Source organism: Anopheles bellator, chromosome 2 (assembly GCF_943735745.2).
Source record: "Anopheles bellator chromosome 2, idAnoBellAS_SP24_06.2, whole genome shotgun sequence".
NCBI classification, from domain to species: Eukaryota; Metazoa; Arthropoda; class Insecta; order Diptera; family Culicidae; genus Anopheles; species Anopheles bellator.
The window spans coordinates 20,555,080-20,576,361 of NC_071286.1; the positions used below are offsets into that span (position 1 = coordinate 20,555,080).

The following is a 21,282-nucleotide window of genomic DNA, read 5'->3' on the forward strand; positions in this document are numbered from 1 at the left end:
GGAATCCGCCTTCTTTGCGTTGGGCGTGTTCGCTCACCGGAGGTGACGTAACCGGAAAAGCCTAGTTCTGTTCTTTGATGAATACACTTACCTGCGGCGGGACAATCTTCAAACTTTGGCCCCTTCGTTGTTGTCACCCCGCTCCAACGGCGACGGATTGTGACAACTTAGTATTGCGACTAGAATTTCCTGCAATTAAACTGCGCGAACTGAAATTAGATCACATTCCTGTACATTTCGCGGCAGGGAAGCCAAAATGCCGGACTCGAAAGCCGAGCCCGAAGAATGACGGAACGGTGAAAAGGGACCACCAGCGCGGGGCGCGAGAGAGCACTCGCACTTTCACGCAACGCGCGGCCGGTGCGCCGTCTGGCGCTCACTAAGTGTCTCTCGCTTTCCTTTTTCGCTTTCTCTCGCTCGCTCTCTCGGCTTTTGAGACGCGCTTGCGTTGGGCTCGCGGATCGGCACCTAACAACTTGATCGTGCCGCCGCCTTGGGCAGCAACTGCAATGGCACGGGGCCTGTGGCTGTGAAATTGGTGAGCCTCGAAACCTGAACGCACTCACACACCGGCAACCGGTTAATCTTGGTTCTCGCGCCCCACAAACTATAGGCGGCGCGGCGTCGATCGAGGCCACCAACGCGGTGCGCGGATGCGTGCGTAAACCGCACCCGTGTGTATGTGCGTGCGACCCGGCAACAATCGCGAAACAAAACATACAACACAGACACAAGCCGAAGGTGAACCGATCGATCGATCGCAAACGCCAATCTCGTTGGCGTCGCCAAACGGTGCTCTCTCTTTCTCTCGCCCTCTCTACTTTTCGATTGGTTACTTCAACATCGCAGTACACCGTGGTGGCGGCGTGCTCTTGGCGACCGCGGAGAAAAAGCGAAAGAAGCGAATGTCCAAATTTAATTCAATTCGATTTACACTCGGCGTGCCGAACGATCGGGCGCTAAATTGTGCAATTCGCCTCCGATAAGGCGTATGCATGCGCTGCAGCACACCACTACAGCGAAAGGCTTAAGCGCGATACGACGCACGCACGCCGTAGCGAGAGGCGGCGCGCACATAACTTATCAGTGACAAAACCGGGCGACATCCCGCGGGTTTGCCCGGCTAGATCGTGCGGTTGGTAGGTTTTTTTCTTTTTGCAGCCCGCTCCTATTGGCCGACACGGCCGTAAGGACTATAAACAAACGCACACGCACACCCGCGGGCGTGTACCGGTTGAGGCGGAACGTTACATTCGGGCCGTGTGGTGGTGATCGTGGCTCGATGATACGGTTCATTTATATTTCGTCTGTTTCTCTGCCCCACACGCCGGGGGACGGTAGTGCGAGGTTACGATGGGCGACTGATGCTGACGTGGGGTCGAACTTATCGCTCTCTCTCTCTCTCTCTGTCTCGATCGCTCCTTTATACGCATCTTCAGTCCTGAAACCATCAAAGCTCTGTTACCCAACATTATTCTAAATCCGCGGAAGGGAATCCACTCTTGCCCAGCGTTTCCCTGGCAGCGGCGGCGTTCACAGGATGGTGTGTTGTAAACAGCACGCAATAAATGACTACGTCTGAGTTGACCAACGCGCCGTTCCGTAGGACGTTTATGCAGTTAAATCGTGGCTAAAACGAAACCGAACCTTTGTTAAACTCACCTTCCACGTGGCCGTTTCAATCGCTGCCGGCGTTTCTTGGTCCCTTTGGAACCCGGGATGGGCACAGGTTTTATCTGCAAAGTTTGGCGAACAAACCACACGCCAATAAGCGTAACGATGACCTAGAAAATCGGACTACACAAACGACTCGCAGGACCCTCCACTTAGTGTCTCGCTCTCCCTCTATCTGTCTTTTGCCCGCACTATCTCTCTCTCTCTCTCTCTCACTGTCTCGCCAAAATTGGTTCGCTTCCGGCTAATTGGCTATCGAAAAGCACACAGCCACACGCATACACGCCAATCAAAGAGTGCGTTGATTTTTTTTTCTTCACAAAACACTGACGCTCCCCAAACAGCAGGACGCGTCCGAAAATGTGCGACAGCTTCCTGGGCACATTCGGTAAAGTTTCATTGTTATTTCCACGACGCACTCCGGAGTACACCGTTCGTTGGAAAGGAATTGTCCACACTCGAACTTCACTGCGGTACTCGATTTGTCGGAAAGCCGGGCGTGTGCTTGAACCGTAGGCACCGTATGCGCGTCTGATTCGATCTAATCGTGCTCTTCCCCGTTGGTCGACGCTCACCTCCTCGCGAAGCCAACGCCGTTGCTCGTGTATGGGTGCGTTAACGAGAAAATAGAAAACGGGGCACAGTAAAAAAAAACAACGCAACTCGCAACATAAACACACACAGCAATCGCAACGCGCAGCGACACCTCAGCGCGTTCAGCCACTGAACTGAATTCCTGTAAACAAATCTTTAACGGGCCGCCCTGTGCACTACGGGGCTGATAGAGGCGACGGGCGACGGGGGTGGGCACGAGCGGTTCCACGAGGCCCCTGGCGTTGGCACGCGCCAGACAGAGAGAGAGAGAGAGAGAGAGTGGCCGTGTTTGACGCAATGCAACAAGTTTCGCCGTCACGCGAAACGGGGTGTCGTGGAAAACACTCACTCGCCCCAGCTGTTGTCACTGTGCGAGCCAAGTGTCATTGTGGCACGCATCACCCTTTAGTTTTCAAAAGAATCGTTTCAAACCCGGTCACGAGTTGTGCCGTTGTTACTATCAATCGTGAGAAAAGAGACATAAACTGTGGACACATCGTGCGATAATTTACGAGCAATTATTTCCGGCAAACGACAAACATGCATTCGCATTGTATTTGAACTCTTGTCGCCTCGACATTGGCTGGAATCGATACGGCTTCGTTCGATGGTTTCCCAACAATCAACAATTGTTAAATTAGCTCATTGATGGTCATTGACATTCAAAATTGGTTCTCGCGTAAACAGTTCCCAAATTGGTGAACAATAGCCCCCCGATGTTGTGCAACCTGGCCAATGTTGCCACCGGCCATCGGTGTTTGTCACGCTGTCAGCAGGCGCGGAATTTGTTTACATCCCCAACACGCCGAACACGTGCTCGCCGGCTGCACTCACACATCGTCACCGGTCACCGTCACGGATTCGAACGCACACACTCGCAGCCAGTTTGACGTTTCTAGCTGTCAAAACACCGAGGCCGGAATTTTTCACTCGTTCATGTAATCAGTCCGACTGCGGGATTCCGCGGGCGGTCGATTTCGTATTGGCAGCGGACTGTGTCGCGAAAGGTTTGGTGCCTTCCTTTCGAATTCAGTGTGCGCCCTTAATCGGACAGGATGAACCATCTACGTGTGGCTTTGGCGAGAAATCATCGTTCGTGTGCGGTGCTGATGATCGGACGGCATGGCCCACGGCCCCCCAATAGCAGCACCATACTTCCACGTGCCCGACCATTATCGAGCCGGTTACTGTCGCAATCGGTTCGGCTCTGCCAAACAGCCCCATCCGCTAAGCCAGCACCGCAGAATGGACGACCGGATAGCCGCCGTGATGGGGGAAAGCGCGCGGCTGCTCCGGACATCAAAAGCCTGCTGGAGGAACTGCGCTCCGATGCCGTTGTCTACCGGCGAGTGCAGCTCGAGAAATTGAACCAGGTGTTGGCCAAACCACACGAGATTCCGCGCGATTCGTTCGAGTTCCTGCTGGGCTGCTGCGGTACGCTGCTGTGTGCGGAAACACTCGAAACCCGGATGCGCATCTTCGAGCAGTTTTGGTTTTATCTCGGTGAACCCGAGCTACGCCACTGGAAAGTGCTGCTGGAGGTGTACCGTGAAAATGAGCGGTCGATTACGGACGTACCGGCCTTCCTGGAAGGGATGGGGCCGATCGAGAAGGACACCGAGCTTTACCGGGCACTGCTTGGCGCGCTGGCCGAGAAAGGCGACATTGCCGAGATGAAGCAGGTGCGACGCATGCTGGAGCAGATGAAGGCACCGCTGACGGTCGAGCTGGTGAACATGATGATACGCGGCAATGGCCGGGCCGGTGATCTCGACGGCGTACAGATGGTGCTCGAGACGATGAGTGCCAGTAACGTGTCCGCAAACGGTGAAACGTACGGTGAGCTCATGATTGCCTTTCTGGAGGGTGGAATGGCCGAACGGGTGCAAAAGTTGGTCCGTGAGAAAGGCTCCCTTCTTCGGGAGCGACAAACACTCGAGCTGCTTTCGTTGGCGTTTGAAAAACGTCAAGCGGATTTGGGGCGATCACTGCTTAAGCTGCTTCCCGAGGAACTGGTTACCGATGGGCGAATACATCCTGCGCTACGGAACGTGCTGAGTGGCCTGGTACGCCACGGACACTACGAGGGAATGCTGCTGCTACTCGAAGAGCTTCCGGTGCCACAGTTGCGGCCAAACGAGAACAGGGACGCTTACGCGACATTCCTGATGGTCGAGCTACTACGGCACGGTGCACCGCTTGAGCAGCTTACGAAACTGCTGGCCATGCTCGTGCGCACCGAACGCAACCTGCACGCGTATCACGTGGCGTGTGAATGTGCTGCCAAGGCGGGCCATGCGTATTTTGCACCCCTTCTGAGCGCACTGGCCCCACTGGAGGCACTTCGGCCACACTACTTTTGGCCGCTGTTCTTGCAGCGCGCTCGGGACGACGGTGAAGGCGGAGTGCTGGCGGTATTGAAGATGATGCAGAAGCTGAACGTGGAACCGGATCATGAGACGATCGTTACGTACGTGCTGCCAAAGCTGGCCGTAACACTGAAGGACGCTCGGGGTGCATTGAAGATCCTAGAGGATCGAGGCGTACGGATGGCCGTGCTAATGACGCCCTTCATTTCGCAACTGCTCTACCAGTACCGGTTTGCCGAGGTACTCGACATCGTGCGCCGATATCCGACCAAACTCGACACCGAGCTACTCCTGTGGCCGCTGATTCTGCAGGCGAACATTAACCGCTCCTCAAGCCACCAGCGAACGCTGTGTGAGGTGCTGCGCGCCCTCCAGGACAAAGCGGCCGATCCGAAGCACGACGTCGGTGGTCAACTGCTGCTGGAGGTAATCAGTAGCAAGAAGTCGAAACACGATCCCGCCAGCTTGTACGCCCTTCTGAGGGAGTACGAACGGTTCGAGATCCGCATTTCGCGGATGGCCGCCAGTGTGCTGAAGAACCATTTCGGACGCTCACCCGAACCGGGCGGTGATGAATCGGTGGAAGTTTTACTGCGCCGCCTCACTAACGATCAGTTGACGATCACTTCCAAGGAACTGTTTGACACCATTAGCGTGCATCCGCGCGATATGACCTACGACGAGCTTGAGTGCCACCTGGTGGAGTTGGAGCAGAAGAAGCTAAACACACGGGGCGTACTCCGGCGACTGTTGCAGCTGTCCGTGCGCGAGAACCGTCTCGATCGAGCCCTCGAACTGAAGCAACGGTGCGATGAAGCGAAGGTGGAGCAAAGCTCCGGCATGGTGGCTTCCCTGCTCGAGCTCTACACCAAACGGGGCGACGCGGAACGGGCTGGCAAGACACTGGAGCATCTGCGCCGCCAGTTTCCCGGGTTCGTGATCGACGAGCACAAAATTATCGATTTCGCAGCGCTGCTTGTATCGCGCGGACAGTTCGATGGCGCAAAGAAAGTGCTTCGTGAACGTGCCACCGGCGGAGGCAAGCTGCGAGGGGCCGACGGTGCGTCGAGTAAAAACATTTGGCAGCTGCTTACGAACACGGCTCAAAAGGCAGCTAGCGGCAGCGGGCCACCCGTATCACCCAACATCACCCGGAAGATGCTCGATTTTGTTGCCGAACTTGGCTACTGCACGTACGACAACGCACTGCTTGGGCCAGTGCTGCGGGAGTACCTGCTGGCCGGCCACAAGCGCTACGCCATCGAAGAGTTTCAACGCATCGCGAAGGAAAAGCGGCGCACTCCGTTGCAGCTAGAAATCCTCACGCTGCTCGTGGGACTGACGAATGGGGCCGATCCGGCGAACGTTCCGGTTGACGAGGCGAAAGCACTGCTCAGCGACACACTGCAGGTTGTGTCACAAATCCACGGACCGGTCAACACGAACAACACGCTAATCGTGGCGCTGGCTGATGCCGGTACCGAGGCCCAGCTACGCCGTATGCTGATCAACCCGGAGGTGCGCATCAACCACGCGTACATCCTGACACAGTGCGAGTTTCTGGTCGCCAGCGGCAAACTCGACGTTGTGCTACGGTTGGCCAAGTGCAGCAAGGGGTTGGCGAATGTGCGGGAGAACGACTTCCTGCAGCTCGTGCTGGGACAGTACGTGCGGGAGAACAACTGCGAAGCGGCCGTCCAACTGTTCCAGCGGCTGGTGAACGACGAGGACGAACTCAAGGTGACCGGTGACTTTGCCCGCAAGCTGTCCAATCTGCTCGAAGCCAACAACTACGAGATACCGCCGAGCTTACAGCTCTACCTAAAGTAATGGCTCGCTCCGTTCGTTCCGGTTCCGGTCCGTCACCGGATAGCTAGTGCGTGTTTGTAAATAACCGGAAAGTTGAGAAAATGTTTTGTAACGCTGGATGATCAATATAAAGCTGGGGTAAAACTTCAACAATTAGCCCACCAATTTGTCACACATAAATATAAATAGAACGGGCGGCGCAGGCCGTCGTTTTCCGGTGAACATGATCTACGATCGGTCGACCGTTCGATGCTATTTTTATGCTGTCGCAGAGGACCCCAAAGGCGGGCGCATCGAATGCGCACAAGAGCACGTGAAACTACAATGTTGTACCTTGTTGTTTTGCACCCGTATACATCCGCGTCTCATTTAGCGTTCAAGCGTAATTTAAATGAAGTAACAATTGTGTTCATCGGCCATTCGATTTTATATGTCCACACGGGAGCCGCCTCGTATTAATCCACTCCATCAGATAGGGAATCCAATTTCTTTCTTGAAGCCGTGGTTTATTGGAATTGATGACAAACACAAATGGGCTCTAACGTTATTGAAATATATATAAGTATATATGTATAATCGATAAATGTATTCAGATATATCCAGATAGAGGGTGGCACGTGAGCCTCTGGTAGAGTGTTATCGTTTTTTTAACTACGAATATCGCACATGCATGAAATCTCTGGCAAAACACCAACACGTTACTGTACTCTCCTTCTCAACACTATCCGGAAGTTCCCTGCCGCGGGACTCTCGGTCGTTCGACCACTGGAAGGGACAGTGTTTTGCAAGGGCGGAAAGAATCGGTGTTTCACCAAATGTTCGTTTCTTTGATATACTCCATAGCGCATTGTGTTTGGTTACTTCTGCTACCGGGTACGATGCTTTTACTACAATTCCGTGCCACACACGCTCGTGAGCGATTCGATTTTTAGTAAACTATGTATACGCGGGACGCACCACGGCCAACAGACGCCGCCTGGGCCGAAGGTTGGCCGATCGATGGTTGGCGAGATGGCAGAATAACTGTGCTGTGTCCGTGTGTCTGTGTGCAATATTCTTTTAGATTTTTAAAACCATTTCGGGTTTCCGAATAAGTTTGCCAACAACAGCATCCGTTCCGTCCATTCCGCGGAACAAGCGTATCGTGTCGATGGAAAACCAAATTAAAAGACAAAAAACCAATCATCCTAAACACTACCGAACTCGAACACGCATATGTCTAATGTGTAAAGGATAAAGTCAATAAAAAATGGCTATAAAATGATGAACCAAATAAAAACAAAAATATACAGTAAAGAGTATCAAAGATGGTTTTTAAAAAACTCAACGAATTCAAACAATACTACCCATTTCAGTTTTACCGTTCCTACAGTTCACGCTTCAGACCAAAACGAACCGGCGAACATAAAGTCTTTCTGCTCCGCTCCCGGCCTGGCCCCAGGCCAGGCAGAGTGTGTGGAGAATAAGGCTAGAAAAATATCATCACATTTCAGATTTTTGTTTTAGTTTTTCGCTACAACAAATTGTGTCGTGTCCAGCTGACACGTTGGCCACTGTAATTCCTCCGGAAACAGGATTCCGGAATCGTTCGTTGCGGGCAACAGGATATCGTGGTGGGATCGGGGAGAAGAGGAAGGAAACCGAAGACGATCCATCACACTCGTGGCGTTTGTTGTTGATAAAACGTTCGAATCGGACTGTCCAGCTATGAATATCGGTTCTAGAAAAGAAGCTGTACTGCGCCGAGCGTCTAAAGAAGAAACAAAAACAAGGTGTGCAAAATTCCTAATCAGACGATCCGAAATATCGACCCTTGTACGATCGCTACCAAACTTTGTGGTGCAGTGGAAGAAAGGAATAGACTGGTGGTAGTGACGGCGACGGCGTTGATATTTTAATCCTCCCCAGTGTAGCATCCGTTGCACACGCGGACATCGCTCAACCAGCCGCGTTTGGGGACGGGTCGACGATTTTGGGAGCAAAGTGCACAGACTGCATTACCGCACGCCCGGCAGTGATGCCTCCGGCGATCGATCGTGTGATGGTACGATGCGGTAGCCGAAGTGGGTGAAGTCCGGGACCCAACCGACGGTGCGGACGAAGATGACTTTTGCTTCCCGGTGGCACTACCGTTCTGCTTGGCCGGTGATGGCGTCGGGGATGCGGTGGGAATGGTCGATGGTAGACCACCGTTGGTCACCTGGATCAGCGGAGTGACGGTGTTAAGTTCCTCGGGCGAACCGAACACCAACTCGCAAATGTAACAGTTCGGTGCCTCCACATCCGGCACCCAGTACGAAGGACGGGCTGAATCTTTAATAAAGTCTTTGGTCCAAGATCCGGTTAGTATTGTTGCTAAAGATCGCTCAGAAAATCGCCTAAGCCTTACCCTTCGGATACTCCAACACCGCACCGATGTTGCTGATCGTGTTGATGACCGCTTCGCCGTAGCGCCGCACCAGCACATTGTTGGCCTCGTCGACACCATTGTTGTTGTTGCCACCGGCACTGCCTGTAGGAGAAGACGTCAGGACGGGGTCAGCGGAATCGTTACTCACTTGCTCGCGATCGCGATCTAGCAGGGACGACGGTGGAAGGAGGAAAGGATTCAAACGTCATCACCGTCGCCAGTCAAGAATCGCATCGGATCACGTTCGATTTTGTGCAAAAAGGAAGAAACAAGTAAGTTCGAGGGCGAAAAGCTCCAAACTAGGCTCTGCCCCTTCCGAAACCGTATCCTATTGAAAATTAAAGAGCCATGACCCCCAGTTCCGTACCTGTGGACTGACTTCGATGGTTGTGCTCCAGGTCTGATCCTCCGTTCGCAGTTATTCCGTTTGTCGCTCCTACGCCGCCATCAACGGTACCGCCACCACCAGTACGGAGCTCGTTCCAACAACTGTTACAGACCCGCACGGGATAGTTCCATCCGCGGCTCGGTACCGGCATTTCGTGCTTGGAGCAAAAGTTGCAAAACCCTTCGCCACAGCTGCGACAGTGATGTTTCTTGAGACCGAGCCGCTCAAAGTTGCAGGTACATCCTTTGCAGTACTGTGATCGAGTGCACCGAAGGCTCAATGAGTATTGAACGGCAGCACCGAGAGCCACAGGGGTCTACTTACGACAATCTCACTATCCGGTCGCCAGTAAGTGGGGCGTATCTTATCCGTCACCCACGACTTGACGAGTTTGGTGGGCTGCGAACCAACGCTTGCCATGGCATCGGTAATGTAGGCCACACCGTCCAGGACGAGCTGAGCCGAGTGCTGCGGTCCGTGCTGCTGCAATCCGCCATCGTTCCATACGTGGACGATTTCCGTTCTGTGTGAGGGACACAATCGACGCGAACGATAAATTCAGCACCAGTCCTTACCTTGAGGGATCCCAAGCCACCCATTCTTTGCAGCTTACCGTACAGCGTTCTGTTCCGGCGACTTGTTGCCGTACCAGTGTTGCCGCGAACGATAGATCTCGCCACAATGTGGACACTCGATGACGGAACCGCTCCAAGCGTACAGGGCAAGTCCCATCCACGACGAGTCGGTCGATTTCTGGGTCTGTATGCTCACCACTACCTGGCGCCCGTTGATGTGGCACCGATTGCACAGGTAGACCTTGTTCTCGTGCTGATGCTGGTACTTGCACACCCCGATCGATCGGTGATCCTCGCGCATCTCGAGGTGGCCCATCGACAGCTGGCAGCGCGCGTCGCACGATTTGCAGAACGTCGTGCAGGTGAAGTACTGCTCGGGGAAGGCATTGAACGGCAGTGGGCTGAGCTCTCCGTTGAACTTGTTGTTGAGCGCCAGGAGCGCTTCGAACACGACGCGTGGTAATCGCGGCGATCGGACGGCCGTATTGCGGATCTCCTTCTCCCAGGCCATCCTCAGTGGCTCATAGTTGGTCGGTGGTTTCATCGTCCGTACGCCAACGTAGCGCAGCGAGCTGAACGCACTCAGCTCGAGCTTCAGCTTGGCGAATCGTTCGCGCAGAATATCCTCCTCCTTCTTACCATCGTCGTCCTCCTTCAGCACCTCGGTGTTGTGCGTTTCGTGGAAGATGATAACGGCTGGACCAAGCGCTTGCGGTGGCCCGGGAAGATCAAGGGCCTGCAGTGCGCCCGAAAAGTACTTTGTGAATGCCTTCGAAGCGGTACCGAGAAACTTGTACATATCCGTGCGCAACCGTTCGGCCCGCGTCCGGTAAATTATAATGTCCGATACGGCCAGCACCTTCAGCAGCATGCGCATCTGCCGATTCTCGTTGACCGTTTCGCCCAGCAAACCCTCAGTGTCCAGGCAGAGCACATTTCTCTGACGCTGATACGCCGCCCAGATGCCCATCGTGCAGGACGCTTGCTCGGCGGAAGTTTTGAACACATCGCGGCCCCCGAACAGGGCGTGATTCATCGTATGCGACTTACCGTCGCCGGTGTTACCGAAGATCGAGACCACCTTCACCTTCGTTTCGGGCTGCACGGACAAGCGTTTGCAAAACTGTTCGGCCGATTTTACGCATATTCGCTCCTGTTCGTCCATCAGCAGAAAACTGCGTTCCTTCTTCGCCTCCCCGCTTCCTGGCCCACCACCGCCGACACCGTGCATTGGAGATCGTCGATCTTCGATGTCGTCGGTATCGTTCAAGTCGAGCGTGAGCGAGGTGAATGGTCCGGAAACAACATCCGGTCGCTGCGAAGTGAGGGTGCCATCGATCGTTTGTTGCTACAAAAAAAAAATAAAAACGAACACATTAAACAGGTTTAAATTGATCGTGCACAATTTGGGTTAACCAGTGCGTAACTCGTTTAAGCTTATTTGGCAACAATTCGCGACCAGCGGAAGCTGAACAACAACGAGACTGAAACGAGCAATCTAGAGCAGACTGACCGGGAAATGAATGAACCCTTCACACTTTGCATCGCTGGATCGAAAATTAACTATTTTTTATCCGATCTGGCTTTATGGATAATCCAAACTCTCCACAATACTCGCCAGGATCCTGTACTGTCTCGAATTATTATTTCTTTCCGATCGTGAGCGATCAATAAACCGTGCGTCATCGAGGATCTTCGCGTCAATGTGCCGCATGTGGCAGATGTTCCAGCATCTGTTATCTCTCCAGCCCGCCGCCAGGGACTTTCGCGGCGATGACGTCCACAAGCCGTTCCTCCCCGGCAGGTTTCCCTTCCCCGAGTTCGAAGCGCCGTAATCGTTATCGTTGCAATAATACACAATGCTTTGCCCTCTGCAATCGCCTGTGGCCGGGGCGTCGCATTGCGCAGCTAAACACCGCGCTAAGCAACGTCTTGTAACCCCGCACCGTCGAAATCGACTCCTGATCGTGCGGCCATTGCGATAGTGTAGAGCGATTGTGGGCCAACAGTGAAGAACAAATCACCTCCTTTCTTCGTTGGCCTTCCACTTCCCCTTCCTGTCCACTTCATCAGTTCGTTCCGGAGGCCCATCCATTTAACCTCATTTAGACCGATGGAATTGCCATCGCCTCTGATCGCAGCTTGACGGGCCCTTTTTTCGCAAACACTGGCAAAAAAGTGCTTCCGACGCGTTGATAACAAGACCCAAGATGTCGACGATCTTGCTAGATCACGCGACAACTGTTCGATTGGAGTTGATTTGATTGTTTTGGAACAATCCGTAAGTAGGGCACTTGAGTGTTGATCGACGTAAATAGTGATGCACCATAGCAGAAGCGGATACTGCATTTGATGCATTCGCTACATAGTTTAATAACGGGGAATACAAAATATAGAGTTCTCTGGGATGGACCGCGATTCCCCGTAGGGAACAACGTTTTCTTCTTGAATGTATTTCCTAACATTCGATACAAATTAAAATCAATGTTCTATAATTTATACGGTATAAAATACGATTCCAACGATGGATACTGAATCGCAAAATGCGTGCTGGCCAACCATAAACAATGCGGATGGATTTTCAGCTCAACGTAGAGAATACTAATTAACGGTGCCGCAGCGAGTTTCCTCGTGAGCCGTACTCGGGCACGTCCTTGAGTTCGGAACCCCTCAAGTTTTTCGATGGTATACAGTTGATAGAGGAATCGAGTATCGGCACTAGTCTAATTATTAACATAATTCTGTTTCTATGGCTATCTGTGCCCTCGGAAAAGCTTATCGTTCCAATCACGATGCGAATTAGATAAACACAAGCTCCACTCACGAAATCACAAACGCGAGCGCCTTCTTTTCATGCGTAAGAGTTCAGATGTTTTCTTCGCTCGTAGACTGACAAAGTAGGCCATACGGCCATACTGAAACGACATTAGACGTTCCCACGGCAACGAGCAGCGCAATGGCGGAGAGAACATTTTATCACAACACCACTTGCGGTTTACCTTATCAGTGATCCACGAAAGGCTCTCGGTGTCTTCGGCTTGCATCATTTTGGTGCTTTCGGTTGTGCTGAAAATTCCAGTTGGGGCGTTCTCGAACCCCGATCGTCCCCAAGCAGTAGTCGCCCCAACGGGAGCAATCGGTGCGCAGTGGGCCCTGTCCTACGATCCAACAGTGTATGCCCTTTCCGAATACCAGCCGTTCACCATCCGTCGACACGTTTAGGTTCTCCTTTCGAGGGTAACAGCCGTAGAATTGTCCCGAACTCGATGCAGAGCCTAGAGTCGCGCACAGCTGCAATGTTCTTTCTTTTTCCACTCCAAAATACACACACAAAGACAATACGCTGCTGCTCCGTTGGGGGGGGGCTGGGTATGGCCTTAACAATCCGTTGAATGGTGTCCGCGCTGGCAGCGATTAGAACCAAACGTAAACACACGAACCCCCGTTAATGTCGTATCGTGACCTTGGTTGGTCAAGAGGCTCGCAGGCCTACTTTTGCTCTTCTCTTCAACGATGGAGCACCGCGAGAGCTCCGCAGTACCAGTGGGCTACCCAGCCTGCCAAACTTGAAGAGAGAGAGAGTGAGAAGGCGCGCTCAAACCAGTGGCCCCAGAGGTTGGGGTTTATATTTCTACTACGCAACAGTTTCGACGGAAATCCTTCACATCACTTCCGGTTAACGTGACCGCGTGCGACTAGAACGATCGTCGCACAGGTTGATGATGAAATATGGCTCCCTTCCGCTGCTTTCTCGCTCAGCGTAACGCGGTGCAGAAGCTGGCGCGGTTGCAGTGCAATAAGTAAACAAAGAACGCACCACTGTGGCCTACCGCACCCCACGCAACACACGTCACGGATTAGTAAAGTGCACCACCATCAGAAAAGTTCTCCGCTGGCCAATGGCCATTCACGGTATCTGGCACTGCAAGCAGAAAACACTTCACAAAGATAAGATGCACTCAGCTGGGCGAACGTCGAACAATGAAAACAACACCATTGGGTGATGTTTTCCTAAACTCCCGAGCTGGGAGCTCACAGTGCACTATTCGTTGTTTTCGCAGCTATTAGCAGCACTATTCCGACGTACGTCCATCGGGACTGGGTCTGCAAGACAGGTTATCCTTGCGTTGATCGCCACGCGATGCTGGTAATAACTTTTGCTTAATTCTTTCGGTTTTCTCCGCTGATTCATCCGCCAACAACACACTCACGAAAGGGTGATGGTGGACTATTTCCAAGCGGCCGCTTTGGGTGCGAATGGAAAAGTGAAAGGCGGCTCGATTTGACAGCTGCGTCGGGAGAACTCAACTGACAGCGGCTCGAGGCGCGCGAAAATTGCGTTCCAACCGGGATGTCTTTGGTGAGATTCAAAGAACAGGCCCTCGCCGCAGGATGCGTTTACCATCGAAGGTTCAAATGCATTGTTTTGAATAAGCAGACACCAGTGTTCGGCAACTTTGCATCGGTTTATGGTACTGCAATAGGAAAATGTGAATGCAAAACTATTCTGCATTTGAACTCGACAGCCCATTGTTTCTTCGGCATACGCTTTCTCCTTCACAGTGCTCTCTCTCATTTTCGCGCGTTACAAAACGCTTTATCATTTTGACACAGCTGGCCGCCGTAAACGTAAACAACGACGCAGATCAGCACACGGCCGGAAGCGTGCGTGCTTTCACTTTCGCCGAAATAAACCCCAAACCCGCGCACGACGCCCGATAACATACTTCGAACGAGTTTCTATTTCCAGCAAACAAAGAACAACGATATTTTGTGGCTGTAGGAGGTGTAGTTGAGGGGCAACGATGAGCGCCTGTCGTGTGAGAACGCCGGTAAGACAAAGATTTGGCTGTCCACTAACTCGTCACATGAACTGATAAGCAATCCTTCGTTTATTTTGTACCGAACGGGCGATCCGAAGCACAAAATTAAGTCACTGATTAAGGTGACCGGTCTGGGCGCCACCGTCTTCAGTGCCTTTAGTTTGTGTCGCGGCGATGAAAAGTTCTACAACAACTTGTTCATGCCCGTCGTACGGTTGATCCCGCCGGAAACGGCGCACGATCTGGCCGTGCTGGCGGTCAAGTGGAAGCTGTTTCGTCCACCGTCCCACGACACCGAGCGCCTGCGGACGAAACTTCTCGGAATGACGTTCGCCAACCCGATCGGCATTGCGGCCGGGTTCGACAAGCATGGTGAAGCGGTCGATGGCCTGCACCGGATAGGGTTCGGGTTCGTGGAGATCGGTTCGGTTACGCCTGAACCCCAGCCGGGTAATCCGCGACCGCGCATATTTCGTCTGAACGAAGATAAAGCGATCGTGAACAGGTATGGGTTCAACAGCGAGGGTCATAAGGTTGTGTACGATCGTTTGCGAGAATCACGCGATCAACAGTCGCCCGAGGGTCGTGCAGTTCTCGGAATTAATTTGGGAAAGAACAAACTGTCCCAGAATGCAGTTCAAGATTACGTGCAAGGTATCAAGCGGTTTGGAGCACTGGCGGACTACCTGGTGATCAACGTGAGCAGCCCCAATACGCCCGGATTGCGTACGATGCAGAGCAAAACTACTCTTCAGATACTGCTGATGGAAGTGCTGCGAGCACGCAATGATCTTCCAAAGAGTGACCAAAGGCCGGTACTGCTCAAGCTGGCTCCGGACTTGTCGGATGAGGATTTGAAAGAGATTGTTGACGTCGTCCGCAGTAAGGCGTGCTCCGTCGATGGACTGATCGTGTCCAACACGACCATCGATCGCCCGTCGACACTGAGAAGCATTAACGCGGGACAGTTGGGTGGATTGAGTGGCCCACCGTTAAAGCAACGATCGACGACAATGATCGCCAAGGTATACAAGCTAACGGAGGGTCAAATCCCAATCATTGGCGTTGGCGGCGTTTTCACCGGCGAGGATGCCTTCGAGAAGATTCAAGCAGGAGCCAGCGCCGTTCAGCTGTACACGTCTTTCATCTTCCACGGCCCTCCGGTGGTGAACAAAATCAAGCGGGAATTAGACCGATTGCTGGAGGAGAACGGTTACGCTAACGTCCAGGAAGCCGTTGGTAAAGGTGCCGATCAGTTTGTGCAGTGAATATGATTCGCCGTCCAGGCCAATTAGCAGGGTTTTAAAGTGTCGAAATATATTGTATATAATTGTGAAGCTTGAAATGCTCATAGTTATGTTTTCTTTCATACAAAAGAAAGGACACCTGTCCGTTTGAATTGTGCTGTTTAAATTTTTTTTAATTTGTGCCTTACACTGCGGAAACAGGATATTAACAAAAAAAAAAATGGTTGAAACGTACAAGACAAAGAATGTAAGGTTGCCATTGTGATAATGAATCTCAATTTAAGATCAAGCATTCAAAATCCTGGAAAGATCTGATCTTGTCTCATCTGTCACGGTGAGCCTTTCAACTCGCGGCTCTAAACAACGGCACCGCAACAGAAGCTTAACATCCAACCCTACTGCAGATAGATGTTCAAGCTATCTTTTTTACTCCTGCTATAGCCTCGCTTCTAGTTATCCATCTCACTCCCTCCTTTCTGTAACTACGCAACTAGCCTCTGTCAAAATTAGGAAAAGCAAAATTTTCACTCATTGTGCGAAAATCTTCCAATCGTTGTTTCTCGCTTTTTTATCCTTTCATTTATCGAAATAAGAGTGTTTTGCGAGTGAAACCAACAAGATTAACAACAAGAAATCGAGTGAATGGAAGATTATTGATACACATCGAACCGGTGGAGAAGCATCACAGCCCTAGACGACCCAGCGATGTCGCTCTTCCGAAAGCCAAAAAAACCTATTCAGCGTCGCGTTTTCAGTGGTTACGAGGACGAGGATGAAGAAAACAACTCGGCGAGCCGCAGCGAGCCCCCAAATGGGAATGCCAATGCGGTCCGCAGCAGTTCGATGGAATGCGAAGAAGGTCCTGCGGTCCCGTTGATGCCACCAAGCGCAGCAGGAGTGCCCGCGGAGCGCAAACGAAAAGAGCACCGCACGGAACGGAGTGTTGACCTTAAGCAGGCATCCTCGAAGTCGAACCTACCGACCACCGGCACCACGAAACACTCTTTACTTAGTTTCGACGACGAAGGTAACAAACATCTACTATCCCCCCTTTGCTCTAAGACAAAACGTTACTGCAAGGCAATCAAGAAAACAGAAGATTCACGGAAAGGTCCAGCAGAAGCGCCGTTGTTTCATCCGGGTGTTCCAGGGTCGATACCCTCGAGCACTCGTGCGCCGGGGAAAAACTCACCAACGAGTCTTTCGCCGGCAGAAGAGAAAAGGAAGAAAACAAAATCGCCCCATAGCCTACTGGTTGCAATGAAATCGGAAGAAAGTTACTTTTTTTAGTGATTCAAACGAACCAAAGCCTACGTGGTTTGCGCGGAAAGTAAACAACGATCAATTCTGCCGAAAGGTGGTTCCGAGAATCGAGGTTTCTAATTCGAGTACAAGTTTTGACGAAGAAATGCGAAAATAAGTCCCCCGATGTTAAAGTGAATGAAGTGATCGCAAAAGTCAAACCGGTGCTACCGAACAGGCGGAAGGTTCTCTGCGTCTCGTCGCCCCCTTGGGTCCGAAGGTTTCCCCCGAGGAAGCCGCGTCCGTTCCGCACCTGTTGAGAGCACGTTTAATGGCACATTTTTGCGTATCTTCTTTTCTTTCTTTTTCGCTTCTACAACTGATCAACCGACACAGAGGAAGGCGAAGTTTTCCAAGTCAAGAAGTCGTCCCATAGCAAGAAGGTGATGAAGTCGTTGGACAAAGAAAGGCGCAGAAAGAAGCATCTCGAACGGAGCAACGGAACTGTACTGTCATCGTCGTCGTCGTCGTCGTCAGCAGCAGCGCCGGCCAGTGCGTTGGAGGGTCCCGGGAACACCTTGCGGTCCCGTTTTCCTTCCTCTTCTCCTCCCTCCGCCTTGTCGTACGACAATGGCAGTAATGATAAGATAAAAAGAGAAAAGTGTGACAATTCTAGCTCTAATATCCAAACAGAAATACGCACAGACGACTTTGTGGTAAGGTTATTATTATTCAATTTTCTACTACCCCCTTTATACACTTTTGTTATCTATTTTTGTTTTAATTTTGGATCGTAAAACGAAAAACAAACGAATGCCGATCGTAACCACTCCAATCCGGCACACAGACACATGACTCCATAGTTCACCCGGTCTCGGATGAAGCGCCCCCCACCTACCCCAACGCTTTGTTTATCCGTAGCCTTAGTTCGTTGAAAACATTGCTTCCGACCCGTCGAGTTCTCGGTTATCGATCGCAATCTAAGTTTTGTGTTACACAGAATCGCTCAACTCACCATTCGAGAAGCCGTTTCGATCAATAACCTACATTTGGTGGAGGGTGATCTAACGTCGTCATCGCTATTAGCCTTCCCCTTCAGTAGTAGTTCAGTCTTCTTTCATTTCCTTTCAGAAGATTTGTTGAAGAATCACATTCTAAAACGCTGCGCGTTCATCGATATCCCTGCGGCAAACACTAAAATCGAAACCCCCCTGTGCACTGCTTAATCCTCTTATCTTCACGCAAACGCCGTATCCCTTGAAGAAAAGACAAATTTTTAAGGTGTTCTCTAACGCTCCCATTTCTCTGTTTCCCATTTTTATAACACTCAACCCCATGCCGACGGTTGGGCAAAACGCACTGAAGCTGGTGGTTAAGAAATCGGATCCCGAGAATATGATTCTGAACGGACGGGCGGCACTGTGTGCCGGTCGTGACGATATGTCTTCCGAGGACGAAACGTGCGGTGGCGTGGTGGACGATAACACGAAAGCTGGAGATCGCCATCAGCATCACCATCGATTCGCTAAGCCACAGGACAATTTCAAAATGTGTCTCGAAAACGGAGTAATACCGGACGCCGCTATGATTCATGCAGCGCGCAAGCGGCGGCAGAAGGCACGCGAACAAGGTAGTTTCGTGTCAATATTAATGTCTGGATAAGATGTTAATCAACCCCGAATCCTCTCTTGCAGGTGAATTCATACCGGTGGAGGAACCGAAGGAGGACAAGAGCAAGAAGCGCACCGTACAGGAAGACGGTGAAGGCGATGGGTCGGACGAGGATGACGACCGTATCGATATGTCGGCAATAACCGGTGCCAAAGAGCGCGAGGAACGGCGCGAGCAGTTCTATGCGGTGCAGCGAGAAGGTAAGGATGCGCGAAAGAGGTAAATTGGGGAGGACATTTTGCAACTATGTGTGTTTCACTCCTACTCATAGACTCCGACGCGGAAGATTCCGATATCGAAACGAAGGAGTGGGAAAATCAACAGATTCGCAAAGGTGTCACCGGGGCACAGCTCGTGTCTGCCCAACAGGAGTCCGTCATCTCGCAGTACTTGATGCAAAGCAGCAACAGTGGCGGTAGCGGCATTGGCCACTTTAGCCAAACCTTTCAAAATAAATCATTGCGCGGTGCTGATAGTGACGGAGACATATCGGCCGGGCTTCGCGCCCTCTCGACGGCCGAACTGCTGGAACAAGCTTACGCTACCACTAAAGCGGGCTTGGCTAAACGGTTGGGTGATGGTAAGAAAGTCAAAAGCGGCCCCAATAGACTGGTGGTCAGTGGTGCTGGTATTGCTCCGAAAAGCGTCGATTCGAAACCGACCGGTCCCCGGATGCCAAAACAAATTTTGGCGCAGGTAACCGAACGCTATCGCACGACAGTGGAACTGAACCGGAAGCATGAGGACGATATAGAGCACATCACGCAAGAGATCAAACTACTGCAGATGGATCACCTGGCGTGCGAACAGAAAGCACCGGCAGCGGCTGCCAAGTACCGGTTCTACCAGGAGTTTCGCTGCTATGTAGCCGATCTGGTGGAGTGTCTTAACGAAAAAATACCCCTGGTAACGGCACTTGAGCAGCGGGCCCTGCAGCTCATGGGAAAGTATTCGGTGATGCTAATCGAACGTCGCCGGCAGGATGTGCGCGATCAGGCGAAGGAAATGGCCGATGCAAGTAGTGAGTATTTTGGTATCGTTTTCGGGGACGCTCACTGACATAATCATGCCTTCGTTTCACTCCGTAGAAAATGCGAAGCGAACGGCGGATGACCCGGAACGCATTCGAAGGGCCGCCGAACGGGAAGGGCGTCGAACGCGTCGAAGGCGCGACCGCGAGAAGAACGAAACTTCCGACAGCCACTACGACGGGATGTCGAGCGACGACGAAATTCCGGACATGGAAGCGGCCCGCTACCGGTCCGCCCTGCAGTCGGTGGAGCTCGAGGCGCGCGAAGTTTTCGCCGACGCGTCCGAAGAGTACGGTGAAATCGGTGGCATTTTGGGAAAGTTCGAAGACTGGCGCGAGCACGATATGGCAGCGTATCGCGATGCGTACGTAAGTTTGTGCCTGCCGAAGATTATCGGTCCACTGATTCGCCTGCAGCACATCACCTGGAACCCGCTGGTGGTGAGCAGTGCCGCCGGGTCCGGTGCTAGTGGTGGCGAGTTCGATCAAGAAGAGTGGTACCGCACGGTGGCCCTTTTCGGGCACGTGGCCGACACGGAGGCTGAGCTGGCAGACGATCCCGACGTGCGGTTGCTGCCTGTGATTGTGGAGAAAATTTTCCTACCCAAACTGACGGCCCTGGTCGAGCAGTACTGGGACCCACTGTCGACGACACAAACGCTGCGGTTAGTGCGCCTGCTGAAGCGGCTCGTGCGTGACTATCCCTCCTTACGCATCACCTGCAAGCCACTACGGGCCCTCTTCCAAGCCATTTTCGACAAACTCAAACAGTCCGTCGACAATGACGTATTTATACCGATCTTCCCCAAGCAGTAAGTGGTCGACCCGCATCACTACGCTGGATTTTGCTCGAACGGCACTGACAAAATTGTTTCAAATTCTTTCAGAGCCCAAGAAGCCAAATCGTCCTTCTTCCAACGACAGTTCTGCAGCGGGCTGAAGCTGTTTCGCAACATCACCAGCTGGCAGGGTATACTGGCGGATACGGCCCTGAAGGATCTCGCGATCGGTTCTCTGCTGAACCGGTACCTGTTAAATGGGATGCGCGTCTGCACAGCACCGGACGCCATCGGAAAAGCCTCCACGATCGTGTATACACTGCCGCGCGTGTGGCTCAGTACGGGCTCATCGGTGGTGCAAAGTATGGACCAGTTCGTCAGCATGCTACGGCACCTAGAGTCGCAACTCGAACCTAACGCTGCCATCAATGGGTAAGAGACATTGTGGACATAATTGAGAAAGATAGAGTATTATGCGAATAACCAACGTTTCTCTGATTTCAGGGAGCTCATTGAACGAATTCACAAAATATTGAGCAGTTTGCACGTGGTTTCAGCGTAAAAGGAGGGCCGGAACTTTCCCATGGCCGGACGAGTTATTGCGATCCATCAAACCGTATCAAGCGCTGCGTCGATGTAGATGTTTCTATTTGAACCATTTGTATGCCAAT

At 52.2% G+C, this 21,282-nt stretch overlaps 5 protein-coding genes across 7 annotated transcripts in view; 3 read left to right on the forward strand and 2 right to left on the reverse strand.

The window, feature by feature from the left end:
• Positions 1 to 2,089, reverse strand: part of LOC131207164 (uncharacterized) — a 71,429-nt gene extending 69,340 nt beyond the window's left edge. The window contains exon 1 of the mRNA XM_058199774.1: positions 1,663 to 2,089. The gene's annotated coding sequence lies outside the window, so the exon portion shown is untranslated. The remainder of the gene's footprint in view (positions 1 to 1,662) is intronic.
• Positions 2,090 to 3,282: 1,193 nt separating this feature from the next.
• LOC131208504 (leucine-rich PPR motif-containing protein, mitochondrial) lies at positions 3,283 to 7,710 on the forward strand. The gene has a single exon (XM_058201279.1). The coding sequence runs from the start codon at positions 3,324 to 3,326 to the stop codon at positions 6,465 to 6,467; it is 3,144 nt and encodes a 1,047-aa protein (XP_058057262.1). The 5' UTR covers positions 3,283 to 3,323; the 3' UTR covers positions 6,468 to 7,710.
• On the reverse strand, positions 6,953 to 12,903 carry LOC131208505 (zinc finger FYVE domain-containing protein 1-like). The gene is made up of 6 exons (XM_058201280.1): positions 12,819 to 12,903; positions 9,858 to 11,167; positions 9,569 to 9,767; positions 9,224 to 9,497; positions 8,836 to 9,021; positions 6,953 to 8,771 (listed from the first exon to the last, which is right to left on the reverse strand). The coding sequence occupies exons 1-6, from the start codon at positions 12,864 to 12,866 to the stop codon at positions 8,341 to 8,343; spliced, it is 2,448 nt and encodes an 815-aa protein (XP_058057263.1). The 5' UTR covers positions 12,867 to 12,903; the 3' UTR covers positions 6,953 to 8,340.
• A 1,551-nt stretch (positions 12,904 to 14,454) lies between these two features.
• Positions 14,455 to 15,936, forward strand: LOC131209585 (dihydroorotate dehydrogenase (quinone), mitochondrial). Its single transcript, XM_058202683.1, has 2 exons — positions 14,455 to 14,651; positions 14,741 to 15,936. Exons 1-2 carry the CDS (start codon positions 14,625 to 14,627, stop codon positions 15,908 to 15,910), a joined length of 1,197 nt encoding a protein of 398 aa, XP_058058666.1. The 5' UTR covers positions 14,455 to 14,624; the 3' UTR covers positions 15,911 to 15,936.
• Positions 15,937 to 16,427: 491 nt separating this feature from the next.
• LOC131208887 (intron Large complex component GCFC2) lies at positions 16,428 to 21,274 on the forward strand. Of its 3 annotated transcripts, XM_058201808.1 has the most exons (8): positions 16,428 to 16,916; positions 17,528 to 17,847; positions 18,497 to 18,762; positions 18,821 to 19,002; positions 19,074 to 19,823; positions 19,891 to 20,644; positions 20,720 to 21,043; positions 21,116 to 21,274. In XM_058201808.1, the coding sequence occupies exons 1-8, from the start codon at positions 16,595 to 16,597 to the stop codon at positions 21,171 to 21,173; spliced, it is 2,976 nt and encodes a 991-aa protein (XP_058057791.1). In that variant the 5' UTR covers positions 16,428 to 16,594; the 3' UTR covers positions 21,174 to 21,274. The 3 variants fall into 3 exon arrangements, with proteins under 3 accessions (XP_058057791.1, XP_058057792.1, XP_058057793.1); XM_058201809.1 differs by lacking the exon at positions 16,428 to 16,916 and having other exon boundaries at positions 17,231 to 17,847; positions 18,497 to 18,761; positions 18,826 to 19,002; XM_058201810.1 differs by lacking the exons at positions 16,428 to 16,916; positions 17,528 to 17,847 and having other exon boundaries at positions 18,079 to 18,761; positions 18,826 to 19,002.
• The last annotated feature ends 8 nt before the right edge of the window (positions 21,275 to 21,282 follow it).